The following is an 18,219-nucleotide window of genomic DNA, read 5'->3' as shown; positions in this document are numbered from 1 at the left end:
TGGTTTGTGTAATTGAATATTAATCACAGAGCCATGAAATCACTTGTCTTTGCCTCAGCAAAATCTTAAATGTTCACACCCACAGAAATCTTTTGCACTTATCTCAGTTACGTAAAGTAAAGTTTTAAAATATGGTCACCCCCAAAAAGTGAAAAAAAGAGAAATTTGCATTTATAAATTTCATTCTGACTGTGGCACAGGAGCATGACGGACATTTTCGCAGTCGGAATCTGGTTACAAACTGCATTGATCAGGTTTATGTCCATTTTGCTACAGCACGTATCAGAGCATGACCTTCACTGTGTAAGGACATTGCGGTTAGCTAGCAAGATTAAACATCTTTATGCAGACTGACGGTTTTTACCACTGCATTTGTTAAACTGCCTCCTTATACAGCATGATCTTTGCAGGAATATACTCTAGGTATGATTAAAAAGTTAATAAAAATGTCATGACATTTTGAGGAAATATATTTATGGTTTCTTAACATTGAGGTGTCTAAATGTTATAGATAGAAAAACCCTGATTTCTGTATTTTTAGGATTGTTTGACATCCAATGGCTGTTTCCAGCCTGCCACACATATTTAATATTTGGTTGATTTAAATAGACATCTCATATGTTGATTTGTTGTCCCAGTATGTCTGCTAGGGTTAGATTAATGATTGTGTAAATTGAGTGCATACACAGCCAGTAAAAAAGGCACTATACTGGGTCATCTACACGTATAATTATGTTCCTCTACCCATTCTAAGTAAAGTTAAAAAGGCTATTATGTAATGAACATAGTTGGTCCTGTTTCTCAAAATAAGAAAAATTATTTAAAAAATAATTTAAACCGCAGTGACTCCAACCAGGATAAAGCATTTACTGAAGGTGAATAAATGAATGCAGGGAACGTGTTGCGCAATGCCACCTCTTCTAATATGCTTCCTTGTTAGTCATGTCTCCCAAGCTTCATTTATGGCCACCTGGTCACATGACTACATGTTGGGTCATGCATAGTGACCAAATGTGCACACAGTGATCCAATCTCTATTTTTAAACTCCCACAAACAATAAACCTGTTCTTCCAAACAGAACTTTGACACAGATTCAGGTTTACTCGCATTACAAAACACCACCATTTTTGTTAACACACCAAAACACCTAGTAAAAGTGCCAAGAATCGACAGCCTTTACCTAAACACTCAGGCCACAAAAGTGATCGCAACAAATGTGGGCACAGTTTAAAAAAAAAAAAAAAAAACATAGCAAGACATAGTGGCAGAAATCTAGGAAAATGTTAAACCAGATATGATGTCAATACTGTGTGTTGAAGGTAGGATGAAGGTCCAAGACCAAGTTTAAATGGAGAAGAAATCATCAGAACCTTCAAGTCAGAACAGGTGAATGTATAAAAATGTGCAATGTACATAATGTAATTATGTAAAATTATCATTAGCACATCATAGCTGGAACTGCCTGTGGCTGCTGCTGGTTCTGCAAGTCCAAGTGTACAGATGAAAAGAATATTAGACTTAATATAAATGTGTATTCTTATGCAGTCATGGCTTATTTGCAATGTGCTGTCACCTCGGTGTCAGGCTCTCTTCTGTCACGCTGTACACTACACCCTGATGCTGACGCCATCTTCAGCTCACCGTTATGAGCTCCATGTAGTCAGCAGATGAGGATTAACCAGCTGAGCGGTCACAGCACTGGAGTCAGGATGCAGGTGGATGATGTTGATTCCTCACACTCACAAAAGACTAGCCACATTTATACCACAGCGCTGTTGAATTCTCGTTTGGTCAGAGGTGTTGATTAATTTTTCTATAACAGTAGCTCTGTTAGTAGTTTTGGCTGTAATTCAAATCACAGGTTTATATTAATGTGCTCATTCTAATATGTTATCGTTTCTATAGTATCGGATAATTCACAGCTACTTTTATGGCGGGCCATAATCTAAGGAGGATAATATACAGATTAATCAATACATTTTGACCAGTCAGAATCAGGAATAACTGTAGTATAAGTATATTTAATTACACCCTTTTTAAAATCTATGTTTTGTAGATGATTTGGTGTGTTCAGTGGTGAATAGATAGAGATAAAGGAGCTTGAAAATACCTGACATTACAAATTGAGCTACTTGAGTTTCTGGTGTCTTTTACACTGTCAGATCATTATGTCATTATTGCATTTTTATCAGTCCTATCTTAAAACAAAAAAAAAAGGTCTATGGAGTCAAGAAACACACCAATCCTTTTCCAGCTACTAACGATGTATTGTTGCAGTACAAAGTAAAACATGAGATAACCAACCCTACAGTGTAGACATGAAACACTTGGCCTAAATAGTCATGGTACAAAAGTTAATACTATTACACATATGACAATCATTCCATGTCATTCGCATTCCCATTTTTCTCTTTTAGATGAAAAAATGGATCACTACATTTGAGAAAGACTACAAGGCGCTGATTCATGGACACACACACCGACAATACTGCATTTCTGTTCTTTTCATCCGTTGGATGCCAGCCATATTTTGGCATAAAGCAAAATTGAACACTTCCTGATATCAGGTTGCCAAAGGACACAAACTGCCAAACCGTTTCCTCCCATACTGCATACATAATCAGATGCTTTTTATGTAGGAAATAATATGTCTATTAGATGTCGAAGGAGTGGCTGAAAGTTCTAAGGAGGGGTGGGCGATATGACTATAATATCATATCATATCACAATATTTGAAGACATTTCTGTGATACACCATATGTATCACAATATATTAATAAAAAAACTGTAAAGTATGATGATACTTTGATGTCAAATTGTTTCAAATAATAAAAAATACATACATTTATACAAATAAATTTAAATTAAATATAATAAAATTCTAACATTTTACAATTTTAAAGATTCAGAACCACATTTTAAATTCAAATCAGCTTCCAATGTAAATTAAAAATTATAAAAGTTATAAAAAAAAATAAAAAATAGCTTAATGCCTGGGATATCTCAGAAAGGTGTATCATGATATAATTTACCACAATATCAATATTATATCGTCATATTGCCCAGCCCTAATTCTAAGTATACTGAAATGGATTAATCTACTGACTCGGATCAATGATTTTCACATCGAGACACCGTATATACAGAAAAAAAGAGAGATAGGCAAAGAATGGCACAGCGGAGTATAAATGAGGTTGCTGGTTTGTTTGGAGAATCTGCGAGCTATCACACACCAGGTGCCATCATAGGCATGAGATTGGAGAATACAGGTTCTGGTCTTGTGTTGGTCTTTGCCATACTGTTGTTGTGCAATTTGTTGCAGTCCTCTTATGATTCACCTCTTCCAAAAAAAAAAGGTCATAGCAGTACAATAAATGGGGGGGGAGGCATTTGTTCAGCTGAGGGGAGAAATAGACAGAACAAAATGCGACAGGGTCAGAAGAACGTGAGAAAGAAGAACAAGAGAGAGAGGTCTTGCTGGTCTGGTGTAATTAATCACAGCTCAATGGATTTAGATTTAGCTGAGCATCAAGCTTTAAAGGTGTACTACACCCAGAAATGCTCACATTGGGCCATAGTCAGAGTCAGTGAGAAGGAAAGTTCCTTGTATTCAGAGTTGGGTTATGCACATACTTAAGGACAGCTCATTCTGATTATTAAAATCACCTGCATGTAGTTCACACCTCTGACATTGCCAGATTTTTCTTGAGTAGAAACATCCAAGACAGGGATTTTCAACAGCATCTAGACCACTGCTCCTTTAAACAGAAGCCCCTGAAAAACAGGCTAGAATAAGGACTGGAAGGAAGGAAGGACATTGTGTTTCTATTTTGCTGTTAAATGTAATACGATGTAACATTAAAGCAAGACCAATACAATGATATATGAATAAAACTGTCTGAGTAGCGCATCAGTCTGTGGTTACATCTTACGTCTGAATATCAATGTGCGCAATTTCCGTATTATGGTACTACACGCATTTAACTCAACTCTGAATACAGCCCATAGCTATAAAATAGAAGCTAGTAGGCGCTTATAGAGACAGCATTATTCTTGTCTCTAATTAGGATCCTGTCATCCATGTTAGAATTTCTGGGTAAAGTATTCCTTTGGGTTTTGTTGAGTGAAAAGTTCCTCTCTTCTGCTGGTCCTCTTGCTGTCTACCTTGGGCTTTGCTCTACAATAAAACACATACAAAAAAGTACCATTAAAATCTGCATAAACTTTGCGATGTAATAAATTTTGAGGACAATTTTAGCTCTTACCTTTACCTCGCAGCTCATCCAACTGTAACGAAGTAAAAATGTAAGATGTTATTGAGATGTATTGTGTCTGGCTATGATAAATTGCTGAAATGAAATTTTAATTATGTTAGTTGTCTCACCTGTGTTTCTGTTGCAGTGCTGTCAGGTGTATGTTCAGTTTTGACTGCATCCGATGTCTCGCACATCATATTGTTCTCCAGCATGGCGTCATCCTGTGCATAGACGTGCAAACATCATAGTTAGTGTGAAGCTGGAGGACTCATTCCTTCTGAGATTAGAGATAGAACCAAAGGTATGTTCGTGTGTGAGATTGGATGTGTGCGTGTCTCTTACCAGGACCCATGGGTGAGACAAAACCTCCTCTGCTGTGTAGCGTGCACTCACATTCACCTGCAGCATCTTACCAATCAGATCCTGTGAAGAAACATGGAATAGAATTAAATAAAAAAAAATAATAATTCTCATTTGTTAACATAAGAGTAGCATTATTGTGTTGGTGTACAGCTGTGTGTTAGTGTTTGTGTGGGCTAGTGTGTTAATGTAGAGTTAGTGGTGGGGTGGGTTAATGCATTAGTGTGCGTTAGTGTGTTTGTGTAGAGTTTGTGTGTGTTTTAGTTACTGTCTGGGATGTGTTAGTTCGTTGGTGTGTTTTAGTGTATTAGCGTTGGTTAATGTAGAATTAGTGTTGGTGTGGGTTAGTGTGTAAGTGGCTATTGTGTAGCGTTATTGTGTGTTTTGGTTACTGTGTTGGTTTAGAGTTAGTGTGTTGGTAAGTGTTAGTTTGTTGGTGTGTGTTAATGTGTTGTTTGGGTTAGTGTATTAGTGTGTTGGTGTGTAGTTAGTGTGCTGGGTATTTTTGTGTTGGTGTAGAGTTAGTATTTGTTTGGGTTACTGTGTTGGTGTAGAGATAGTGTGGGTTAGTGTGTTGGTGTTTGTTAGTTTGTTGGTGTGTGTTGGTGTGTTTGTGTAGAGTTAAAGTTTGTTTGGATTTGTGTATTAGTGTAGAGTTACTGTGTTAGTGTGTGTTAGTGTGTGTTAGTGTGTTGGTGTATGTTAGTTGCAGACCTTGGCGCTGGCACTGATATTGTCCCAGTAAGGGGAGGGAAACTCTAGTCGGCCCCGTAAGATCTGTTCAAACAGCTCCTCCTGCTGGTTCCTCTCACTCCGGAATGGAGGAAAACCACACAGGAGGATGTATGTGATCACACCAGCCGCCCAGATATCCACCTTTAAACCATACCTGTCACACACACACACACACACACACACACACACACACACAAAGTGTGTCATCATTATATCTGTAGTCCGTGTGCAGTATCTTACAACTATATATGTATAGTTGGGCTGTGTATATATAATATATACAGAAGTTAAATTCTATAAATCCAGTCTCCAGATATTATCTGTTGTTTAACAGCAGTTACACACACACACACACACACACACACACACACAGTTGTACCCTGTTTCTGCAATAATCTCAGGTGCGACGTAAGTGGGTGTTCCACAGACGGTATAAAGCGGCCCCTCCACTACGGTGGCCAGACCAAAATCCCCCAACTTCAGAGACTTGGTACCATCGGGATATTCACACACCTAAACACACAGAGAGACAGACAGCACTGTGTGATTTTGGTGTTATAATGGATTAGCGCTGTGTGTTTGTGTTGGTGTTTGTAGTAGTGTATGAGTTGATGTTTTGTGTGAGTATTGTATTTTCTGTCCACTGCACAGATACTGTGTTTTTTGAGTGTGTCAGTGGTTAGTATAATAGCAGATTTTTGCATGTGTGTGTGTGTGTGTGTGTGTGTGTGTGTGTGTATACCAGAAGATTCTCTGGTTTAATGTCTCTGTGCACTATGCTCATGCGGTGCAGATATTTGAGAGCTCCGGTCAGGTTGTACACCATGGCACTGGCATCTCTCTCGGTGTACTTTGTGGAAGAGGTGATGGCATCGAACAAATCTCCTCCCTGTGAAATGCACACAAACACATAATAGTCTGTGCATAAAGAGGACATAGGTGTAGTAAGGTTTAGTAAAGTTAAGGAACATCAAAACCATCAGTGTAATTTTTCCCTTTTCATTAATCTTCATTAACTGCTTTATCCTGGTCGGAGTTGTGGTGGATTCAGAACCTATCCCAGGAAAACTGGGTATGAATCAGGAACACACCCTCGACTAGACACCAATTTATTAGAAGGCATCTAACACACACAGACACACCTAGGGGGAAATTACATCTAGTTTATACATAATACAGATTGTGTCTGCAAAAGCAGCAGAGCTACATTGTTCACGTAGTCACTGGCACATACTCCAGAACATGAAGCTGAGCTGGCAATGCTACCTGAGTCCAATATAACCTCATCAGTAGAACAATAAGAATCCTTTACCCCAATCCAACAGACGAAATCAATTTTAACGATTTCCTTCCCAACTTGTCAACTTGTGTACTAGATCTATTACCTATGCTATTTTCTTAAATAAGACTAGCAGTTATCAAACCCCTGATTAAAGAAACCTGACCTTGACCCATCTCAGCTGTCGAAATATGCCATTATAAAACCATCACTCTATCTTCATGATCCTAGTCAAGGTAGCTCACCAGCTAACCTCATATTTGCATACATGAATCGCATACATGAAAACTCTGTCAGGGTTTATGCCTCATCACAGTACTTAAAACAGCACTGGTTAAAGTAGTAAATTCCCTACTACTGGCCTCTGATTAGAAGTTCATGCAAACACAGAGAGACCAGAGCTCAGGACTGAACTGCAGGCAGCAATGCAACCTGCTCTACAGTACTGCCATCAGTCTATCAGTCTGAATCAATAAATATAAAACATTTATCTGCCTTGGGCTATTGAGTGTAGGCCCAACTTCTATGATGCCAGGAGTTCAGGAAAGGATAACTGTCCTGCTCTGTGAGTGAGAAGGACAGGCTTTGTCTCTCACCAGTCAATCTGCATGACACTAGTCAATTGCAATCTGTTACATTATTCTATACTGAATACGACAGCATCCTCCTCTGAGTGTTTTTAGCCAACACACTCCACAAATAGAAAAATGGCAGCTTCACATGTCTCTGATGCAAATTACCTTAACAAGCTCCATGACCAAGTAGAGCTCTGTGGGTGTGTCCACCTCCTCAATTAACAGGATGATGCTGGGGTGCCGAACCCGGCGCAATATTGCTACCTCATTGGCTATCAGATGCTCCTGTATGTGGCAGAGCACCAATCAGAGGCTTTAGCAACATACATATAAAACTATAACTAACTAAATAACTAAATATACTCCCCCCAACCTCTTAATTAGGAACACCTGTATACTTGCTCATTAATGTGATTATCCTGGCAGCCATTCATCTGTCAGCAGTGCAATGCTTAAAATCATGCCAATACAGGTCAGGAGCTTCAGTTAGTGTTCACATCAAACATCAGTGAATTTGACCATTGCATGGTTGTTGATGCGAGATGGGCTGGTTTGAGTATTTTAGAAACTGCTGATCTACTGGTAATTTTCATGCACAACAATGTCTAGAGTTTACACAGAATGGTGCAAAAAGTCAGTAAACAGCAGTTCTGCAGCTAGAAATGGTTGTTGATATGAGAGGTCAGAAGAGAATAACCAGACTGGTTCGAGCTGACAGGAAGGCGACAGTAACTCAAATGACCAATCTGTACATCCATGGTGAGCTGAAACGCATCTCAGAATGCATAACGCATCAAACATTGAGGCAGAAGAGCTACAACAGCAGACAACCACATTGGGTTCCACTCCTGTCAGCCAAGAACAGGAATCTGAGGCTACATTGGGTACGGACTCATTGAAACTGGTCTTTTTGGCATGATTTTATGCATTGTGCTGCTGCCACATGATTGGCTGATTGGATAATTGCATAAATGCCCAGGTATACAGGTATTCCTAATCAATATATAAGCGTCTTCTCACCTTCCCACTGCATTTGGCCTTGTCTATGATCTTCAGAGCATACTCCTGCCCGGTGGCCCTATACATACACACACACACACACACACACACACACACACATGTGCACACACATATAACCGAGCCTCTGTCATTAAATATCTAGCTTCAGAACACAACAAATAATGTGTGTGTTTTTGTTCCGTACCGCTCCACACACTCTTTGACCACTGCAAAGTTTCCGTCTCCGATGACTTTCCCCACCTCGTACTTATCGGTGATGATGGAGGACTGCGGCTTATTTCCATTTACTGATACACCACAGTAAGACATGAGGAGAGAGAGAGAGGGGTGGGGAAAGGAGGAGGCATGAGATTGACAAATGAGAGGAATGAACAGGAAGGAGAAGAAATGTAGGGGAAGAAAAATACATAATAAGACTATATGTTGTTTTTGACTTTTCAGTGCCTTTACTGTTCAAGATTTAAAGGAAACGTCCAGTCTAAAATAAGTGAAATATATTTATATGTAAATGATGTGTTTAGCAATTCTTGTGCTAATTCGTTGGTCGGTGCTGTATTTTCATTATCCCCACTGGCACCACTGTCAGCAGGTAGTCGAACGACATTGTAAAAACAATTCCGTCAACTCAGAATGTAATTGCAAAATAAATCTTGGACACCGTTGAAGATCACGTTCATTCTAAATCTCACTGTTCAGGGTGGATTTTTCCTTCAAGGAAGGTTGTGTGATGCTATTTTGTGATGCTAATTTGTGTATAATATCATCTCACAATCTCAGCCAGCATGCAGCATGTCTTTCACACTCCAACACACACGCTACCATATTACATATTCATTTGCTCAGCAAGTTACTCTCTTTTTTTCCATCACTCACTCATTTACACTGCACACATTAATTTTCTCTCTCTCACTCTTTCTCTGTGTGTGTATGTGTGAGTGAGAGAGAGAGATCGAAAGAGAGAGAGAGAAAGAGAGATCTATTTACCTTCTGGGCTCAAGTCCTCTTCTCCATTCAGTTCTCCAGAGGGGGGAGGGGAGGGAGATACATGACGGGAAGAGATCTTCAGAGCACAGACAGAGAAAGCATAACACACACACACACACACACACAAAATGCAAAACCGTAAACAAATTGGATAGGCTTGGTTCATGCTTGGTTAGAAGTGACCTCAAAGCCTGGAGTAATAATTGGTGTTTCAGAACTGTATGAATCCTATAGCTGCAGGCTGTCCACCAAAGACGGGGGCGTGGCATTAAACAGGAAGTAGTGATAGTGAGTAAAAGCACGCATTATGAAATAAAATGAAATAAATTGACTTTTAGCGTCACCTCATTTGACCAAGCTGACAAAGACGTGCACTGTCTCCATAAGAAACAGCCTAATAAAAATTATTTTAAGTAAATCATTAGAATGTCCTCATACCATTAGCATAGGTGATTAAGCACATTTTGTGTATTTGCTAATTCTAAAAAATAACTTTTAATCCTGTTACTCATTTAAGAGCAAACGATAAGATGAACACTTCTGATTTTCTGAAAGCTTCAGAAAGACACCTAAACAAGCCTTCAGGAGTGTAGTATTTCTCTCACACTTGTACCTTCTGGCTGCGTGGACTTGCTGGGCTCGTTGGGGATTTTGATGACCTCGCAGTTGGGCTCTGACTTCTCGGCGCCTCATTGGCTGAAAGGGGAGAAAGCAGACAAGCCAGTCAACCATCAGGACAATGGCACATGCAGAAGAGGTTTCAATATGTCCTCAATAATTCCTCCTCTGTAAGTGTGAAAGGGTCATGATTACCTGACAAAGGTGATTTTGACCTGAAAAGGCCAGAGCTTCTTGGGACAGTGGACTTAATAGGAGCTGACGACTTTGATGATTTCATCTTACACTCTGAAACAGAGACAGAATGAACAAAACACAGAACTCTGAACTGTCCACGCTGCATGGTTTTCAACAAATACACAAAGATTTATGAGGAAGAAACTTAAGAATGCAGTTATTATTTAGTCAGAAGTGGACTTTTTCCAACTGGCCATTAGTTCTGTACCAAAGGTTCTAGTTGTATTGGTTTTGGTTTAAGATGGAACTCACAGGTGGGGTTAGCAGCACTGTGCCTTGCTGGTTATGCAAACTATGTCAATGTGTGGTACTATATACACAAACAGAAAGCTGTATTTTTTATTGGCACACTCCAGAAAACTGTGGATTTTTTGCTTTTGATAGCAGTTGGAGCTGTCAAATGATAAAGACTCAAAATTAACTCTAGCACGTTAGAGTTAATAATGGAGGAAGTACATCATCTATTTTGATGACGCCAAATAATCAACTAGTCACTGATCCTTAGTTCTCCCCTTTCCATTTGGGCCAGTTGTTATGTTTGAATGCAAGGTGGACATTGTGTGTTTGTGTGTGTTTTGATGTCTTACCATTAACGAATGCAGCGGCCGAGGCTTTCCCTGCATGTCCGATTGCAGCATCGTCCTGAGCGTAGCGGAACTTCTCAAGACCGCATGCAATAAACACGTCATCATCACCAAAAAAGTCCTGCAGGCTTGTCAGCTACAGAGACGCAAAAAGAGAAACCCGGGCTAAATTCTGCTGTAATACAGAATGGCAAATCACATATCATCATGATACAATCACTTTTGGACCATTAAAATCCCCTTGACCTTCATTTACATTAAAGACATTTTACAGTTTCAGCTTCCACTATCAGGAGTGACTGAATAGTGACTCAACACCAGCATCACAGCACACATAAAAATCCTCTTTAAAGATCAATCACATGGCCATTTCTGAATTTAGCTAAATATTTCAACATCATCCTGACACAAGATGGCTTCTGCGCTTGTAAATCACCTTCTTGAGTCCAGTTCCTCTCAAGGTTTCTTTCTCATATTGGAGTTTTTCGTACACTGTATAGGTCTACAATGAGATGACAGTGAGCCAGAAACATTTTACAAAAGACCTACTGGCAGGTTCAGTTGCAATGACAAACCACCAGTTTTGCTGATAAGGTACAGGAGGACACACACACACACACACACACAAACACTTCCGTCTCGCCAAAGAACAAATAAGTCTTTCAAGGATTCCCCTCCTTCCCTGCAGTAGAAAAATGTGTGGCATACAAATGAGCTCTGGTCTTCTCCTCACACATACACACACACACACACACACACACACACACCAACTTGTGTGGTTTCTGTCTCTGCTGAGCCATTCAGGGAGTTCACCCAAGAGGAGCGGAGAATGGTTACCATAGCAACTGGCCTGCAGCCAGAGCCGAACTGGGCTTCTCCTGCCTCCCCTCTCCCCCCTCCCCCCAACCCCCAACACACACACACACACACACACACACACACTCTCTCTCTCTCTCTCTCTCTCGCACACACACACACACACACACACTGCTTAGTAAGCTTATGCTATTACACTATTGATTATGAGTGTATACTGAGTATGGTAAATGTCATGTGTCATGCTGATAAAGAGGGGCTGTAATCTTAGAAGCTGAAACTCTGGATTTTCTACATTCCTCACATTTTACATCTTCTACATCATTATGAAAACTGACTGAGCATGCTAAAATAAACAACCATAGCTACACTCCAATCTGTACACCTGTGTTCTAACTAGAACCCTCAGCTTAGGATGCTGTCCAGTATTGTTAGTGCGCTCAGTTTTGAATTTCCAGAATTCCATTAATCATGCAGACCACTGAAGCCGAAGCCACCTGTGTGTGTTTTTTTTTTAAAAACACTTGAATTATTAATTCCATGCCATTGAGTGTTGAATAGAGGTGGCATGGTGGTACAGTGAGTAGCACTGAGGTTGCCGCCCCACATCTCCAGGGTCCACACTTCGATCACAACCTTGGGGCTTCTGTCTGTTTTCTATTTCTATCTGTTTCACATGTTCTCTCCATGTTCATGTCAGTTTCCTCCCAGTCCTCTGGTTTCTTCCCATCTCCTAAAAGCATGCAGGTGCACAGATTGGCTACACTATATTTCCGCTAGCTGTGTATGAGTGTGCGAATGTGTGCTGAGATGCACCGGCAGCCCATCCAGGGTGTATCCGCCTTATTCCCAGTATTCCTGGGATAGGCTCCAGATCCACAGCGACCTAGAATAAAGTGCTTATTGAAAATTAATGAATGAATGATTTTGCTGTGTAATGTATTACATTTGTTTATATTAGCTTGTTTATATTAGCTAGCTAATGACCACCATGTTATCCAACTCAGTAGCACTTAAGCTTCATGTAATCTTGCAATTCAAATTTGTAGATATTAGTTCAGTGTCTGGCCAGAAACTGTCTAATTTCACTGGAAAAGGCCATGTGACTGACAATGACCAACCACAACTGTTGTTTTTGTGTGCTTGTGACAACAGTGCTACAACCTGGAAACAGGTTGGATTACTATATTCTCACCAAGCAACAGTAAAGAAACAGTGAGGCAAAAATCTGGTGTGACTGCTACTTTATAATAAGCAGCTCCCCAAGTTTTTTACCAACCAAAGAGCCCACAGTCCCGCCTTCTTGTTTTATATCGGCTCACAAGACGGTTGTCGTGCAGCAAAAGTAACCGCTACCATAAGCAAATGCATCTTTTATGTCCTGTGACCTTTCCCCTTCAGTGAATTGCCATCTCTGTGCACTGCTTTAACTAAAAATTATCTCCTGTATCATCGTAGCAAGGGGTCAAAAACTGTAAACCTCTGTTATGTTGAGCATTATAAATACAAGAATACTGCATTTCACTTTGTGAATAAAATGGCACATTTATATTTGAAACTTTATCTTGTTTCCCTTCAAAAGTATGGAATTTTATATTCGTAGAAGCCACCTGTTGCAGCACAGCCCATCTGACAAGAGCAGAATGTTGACACATTGCCTGAGTGGTTAAACACTGATGATTCCTATTCTGCACACACTAATACGTGTCTCCTGGAAGTACATAAAATGCTACCCACCTGCTTCCCGTCTAGTGTGTACAGCTTCTTCACGGCTCCAGAGTCGAGCTTAATGGCCTCTGTAATATCAGCCAGCACCTGCTCGAAAGAGTGAGCCGTCTTTTTATTCAGCAGCACTCTGACAGCCTTGCGTGGCTTCACACCACTCCGGATCACTGTCACCAGCTTAGGTTTGATAAAGTCTTTACTCTCTTTTCCCTCCCCCGGTGCCCGCTGGCCCCCGCTCGAACCCGGACGGCCCACCACGGCCACTGCACCTGTCCCCGCCAGCCGAGAACCCCAGTTAGGATTCACATTCTTAGTGTAGTCCACTTTCCTGTAGGGCTCATTAGATGCACAAACGTAGCTCTCACCTGCAAGTGAAAAAGTTTATAAAATTGTTATACCTAATAATATCATATTACGTTTCTCATAAGGTCCTTTACAACATTTTGAAATACCATTTAATTAATGATCCAAAAACATTTTTAAAAAATTCTTTTAAATTGAAAGACCATGAAAGTCCATTGACTGTCCAATAGACCTCTAACAGATGTTGAATGAATGTCAAATGAAAATCGAATGAAATTTGAATGAATGTTCAACAAAAATCGGATGAATGTCAAAGCAAAGTCAAAACTCAAATGGACATTGAATGGATCTCAATAGAAAGTCCAGTGGAAGTCCAATGAATGTCCAGTGAACGGTGAATGGAAACAAATGGAAATCGAATGGAAGTCGATCTCTCCGAATATTTTTTCAGTGACACGTTTGAACGTTAAACTTTTCTTTGATGATTACTGGACTGGACCACGTCTGGGAAACCTGACAAATTAATGACCAGTTCTCGACATGCAACAAAGCCCTAACTCTAAAATACAGAAGGTTAATGTTTACCTAATTTTATATTAGTGCCATGGTTGTTATTGTTTTTGTATGGATTGGTTTCCTTTTTCATATAGGAAAATCCTCCACCTACATAAATGGATTTCCCAATATTGATCTGAATGCTATTTGAGGCAGTAAACTGCTAAAATCAATCACTTTGGATTTGTGCTCTGTGGATGGCCCTGGCACGCAGCTGACTACCAGAGATGTCAATATTGCTGGAACCCATTAAAACCTTCGGAATTGGAATAACCTTAGAATGTCCGATTTTAATTGACTATGAGATTCCCTTACTCTTTTATTTACCCCAAATGATACAGCACCTTCATACATCTCTGAATATATGAAAAACTATGTTCCAAATCGTGTCCCAGATCATCTAGTTCTAGCCTTCTCCAAAATTTGCCATTTTCCATTTATTACTGATTAAAAAATCCCTTAAAGGAAATTCACTTTATATTTAACTTGCCTTACTTTTACATGACCCATTACATTTATATTATTTTAATTATTGTACTTTTGTCCTATTATTAGACACTTTTTTCTTTTCTCAGTCACTGATACTATTCTATTGATTATTTGATTATTTGGCCAGTTTACTATTTTATTTTTGACTACCTTTTGTTTCTTTATTTCTATTTTACTTCACACTGCTTAAGTGTAAGAAAGGTGTAAGGAATGAAATAATATTTGCACAATAAATAAGAGACAAATAAATCTCCCCTTTCAAACGTGGAATTAGTTCAGTCCGCTCTATTCAACACCTATTGAAATACAGGTAGCTGTGGTTAATGATGGAATTGGGTTTCAGGAGAGACAATAAAGAAAACAAAGTGCAAAACAGAGATAGAATACAACTGGTTAACCAGCACCCTGTCCACAGGGTATATGTGGGGTCAGGATTTTGTGCTACCTTGCTGCATTAGAGAGAGAGAGAGAGAGAGAGAGAGAGAGAGAGAGAGAGAGGGCAATGTCAAATTTTGGATTTCTGCAACTCTAAGCATAAAATGGATTAGAGAAAATGAAAACACAGCAATGAGACAGAGGAACACACAGAAGCAGACATGAGCGAGGAGGCAAAGTGAACGTGAAATGTTAACAGTGTGTGTTGTAAGGTGAAATGAATGGTGTTAATGGTGGCTGTAGTTTTGTAACATGCCTAGTAAAATGAAACGAATGGCATTAATAAAATGTGACAGCTTTTATTAGAGGACGCGAAGAAGACTCCAGGAGCAGTGTATGAAGAAAGGGCACCAAGTCTTTTCTCTCTGCTTGAGTTTCATATACAGGATGTTAAGCCTCGCAAATGGCTGCAAGCTAATAGACTGGAGGCCTGTTAAAAGTAATATCTGCTCTGGAAATGACAAATCAATTTATATGATTCAAATCAATGCGACCATTAGCATCACTCATGGCTCTGTGTTTACAGCACTGTCAGGGCAGGCATGCTGCTGTCAGCAAAATGACCGGGGGTGGGGTTAGGGGAGGCGTGGAGAGGGGGGAGGTTTTGTGTGTGTGTGTGTGAGTGTGTGTGTGTGTGTGTGTGTGTGTGTCCACTAATCTCAGCCAGGTCCATGGTTTTACATTTGCTCTGCCCTCAGTTAAACCTTGTGCTGTCAGAATGAAATTTGGATTCCCTCTCTACTGGCCAGAATTCACTGGGTTACCATGGTGACCATTCCGAGGAGCTCATTGGCTACTTCCAAAACCGCATAGTACTGTACGTGCCCAGGATTTTAGACTTAAGGGGTTACAGCACCTAATTATGTAGAGGACAAGGTTGCCTTTGCAGAATGAATGGCTAAATAATGGCATTACTGTACTGATTACATAGAGTGCAGAGATTGTGACTAAATATTATTTTTAAAATTATGACTTAAATAAGCATGAGCTTGATATGCTTCAATAGGAATTGCATGAGTAATAGATCAGAGTCAGATTTGGGATGGCAATTGGGGTAGCATGTTTTTTTTTTTCTAGGGTGCCACCCATGCAGTGTGCCAGAAATAGTGACTGCTATTTTAATGATTTTTTTTTTTTTTTTTTTGTTGATAATTTAGTATGGAATTAGTGTAGTGTAGTTATGGAGGTGTACAGTATGAATGCCAAGTATGATTTAGTTAAGTTGTAATAATATAATATGTAATATGATCTAATCTATACATTTCTATTATTAATAATTTTGATTTATTAGCAGTAATATATGAAATTCCATTTCCTGAGGCCAGGTCGATCCAGCAGGTCTATCCTGTCTGGTGTTCCTGCAGGTGCTCCTTTGTCTTACCTTCCACCAGCTCGTCTAAGCTCGTCACCCTCTTGCTGCCGTCCGCCGTGTAGATGGTGCGGACGCCCTGCGGCAGGTGCAGGTTGTCGGCGAGCGCGCGCGTCAGCTCAGCCAGCAGCGCGTCCAGAGACCGGAAGCGGTCGTTGGACACGGCGTAGACGAGCCCTTTGAAGTAGCGGTCCCCGTTGCGGTAAAAGCGTACCTTGCGCGCCCGCTTCTCGGAGCTGAGCGCGCGGAGAGTGCGGGTCCGGTAGAAGCTGCAGTTGGCGCTCTGAGCGGGGCTGGGCACCAGGCTGCTCGCCCGGGACCCGGACTGAGAACCGGAGCCGGTGGCGCGCGTCGAGCGCCGAGCCTTGTCCCGTTCGTCAAAGTGCTCCAGCTCGATGCTTCTGTTCAGAGCCATTTTTTACCTTATATGACACGTTCTGGTTATTTATGTGCTGCAGAGGGAGCCCGATGCGCTTTTTGTCACCGGCTCCCGGGTCTACACGACGCGCTGATCCCTCACGCCTGCCGGGGCGCGCTCAAACGGCGGGGTGACCCCCTCTGAGAGAGGGGCGGCGTGCGGCACGCGAGCATCATTTACTTCTACACTCGGCACAAAAGCGTAATACACGTACTGCACCTCTTCTTCCTCTAATAGATTCTTCCATGAACAGCTCACACTACAATAAAACACTGCAGTCAGCCGGTAAGCGCCGCCGCTATGACCGGGAATAATCCAGATTCAGTGTAATCGATTTCAGTCCGAGGATTGTGGCATAAAAATCCAAAATCCGACACCGCACTTAAAAGAAAGTTAAATACACTAACACGAGCACCACACTTCAGCACACAGCCTGTGTAAGTCCCACTGGAGGATGGATGCTCGCTCCGTGCAGGTGCTGGGCGCGCCGCGCTGTGACCGGGGCAGCATGGCCGCTGACGAGAACGCGCACATCCTCTCATCCGGGCGCGCGCCTCGCAGCAGGTGAGGGGCCTGTCGGGAGCGCGCATCAGCTTCTGCCTAGAGACCGGTGTCCGCTGGGTCTTAGTGCACCACGACGGGTTACTCTGTGTGTGTGTGACTGTGTGTGTGTGTGTGTGTGTGTGTGATAGCCATCACTGTCCAGACACATTATAAGTATTGTCCTGCTGTGAAACCCAACCGGAAGTCTCCAACACATAAATCCCCCTCCTAATGCCATTAAGTACAATAGAGCTCCATTGTCTGTTCCACACTAACCCTATTATTTTCTCATGTTATTTATTATTATTATTTTTGGTGCTAATTAAAAGCACAAAGAGATCTGGAGAGAACCACAGACACACACTGTCAGAGAGGAGGCAGAGAAAATATTAGCAAAACAGCTCTTGAGTCTTTTTTTTCCTTTTTTGAGTTTTTTTTTTTTCCATGAACACACTATCTCAGAATTCATATATGCACAGCATACTGTACAAGTAACACTCCATCCAATTAACACCGTTTCTCTTCTGCTTTGGAAATGCTAGAAGAAGAAGAAAGCAACTGATAGCCTTGTCTATTCAGTGCAGAAGGAACATAGGCAGCTAGCTAGGGCACCATCTACAGGTGACGCCATGTTGCACTTCATACCATATATCTTACATCCAGCATGTGAGCTTCCTCAGCAAATGTTTCACTGGCGCCATCCTTTATAACTCCCACAGCGTTGCACTGAGCATTGCTTGTGTATAAACTAGGCATTGAGCATAGTTTGTGTACTAAGTTTTTGTGTATGTTTGTGTAATTACTGTCATTATCATACATTGCGTACTTTCCTGCCAAATTTTCACCAATTCCAGATTTGCTTGTGGCATTTCACTTTATTCATTACCTGCAGGTCAACAGTCACCTACCTCTGCCGT

At 40.9% G+C, this 18,219-nt stretch overlaps 1 protein-coding gene across 1 annotated transcript; it reads right to left on the bottom strand.

Annotated features, from left to right (window-relative positions):
• Positions 1–529: 529 nt before the first annotated feature.
• Positions 530–17,333, bottom strand: LOC113530257 (serine/threonine-protein kinase DCLK2). The gene is made up of 16 exons (XM_026920081.3): positions 16,354–17,333; positions 13,203–13,555; positions 10,653–10,785; positions 10,024–10,116; positions 9,824–9,906; positions 9,211–9,286; positions 8,411–8,513; positions 8,227–8,284; positions 7,372–7,491; positions 6,095–6,241; positions 5,732–5,865; positions 5,332–5,506; positions 4,600–4,680; positions 4,386–4,478; positions 4,267–4,288; positions 530–4,178 (listed from the first exon to the last, which is right to left on the bottom strand). Exons 1-16 carry the CDS (start codon positions 16,754–16,756, stop codon positions 4,162–4,164), a joined length of 2,091 nt encoding a protein of 696 aa, XP_026775882.1. The 5' UTR covers positions 16,757–17,333; the 3' UTR covers positions 530–4,161.
• Positions 17,334–18,219: the final 886 nt, after the last annotated feature.

Source organism: Pangasianodon hypophthalmus, chromosome 16, assembly GCF_027358585.1.
Source record: "Pangasianodon hypophthalmus isolate fPanHyp1 chromosome 16, fPanHyp1.pri, whole genome shotgun sequence".
In the NCBI taxonomy this organism is placed as follows: Eukaryota; Metazoa; Chordata; class Actinopteri; order Siluriformes; family Pangasiidae; genus Pangasianodon; species Pangasianodon hypophthalmus.
The sequence above is the reverse complement of the archived record's forward strand: the minus strand, read 5'-3'. Positions and strand labels throughout refer to the sequence as shown.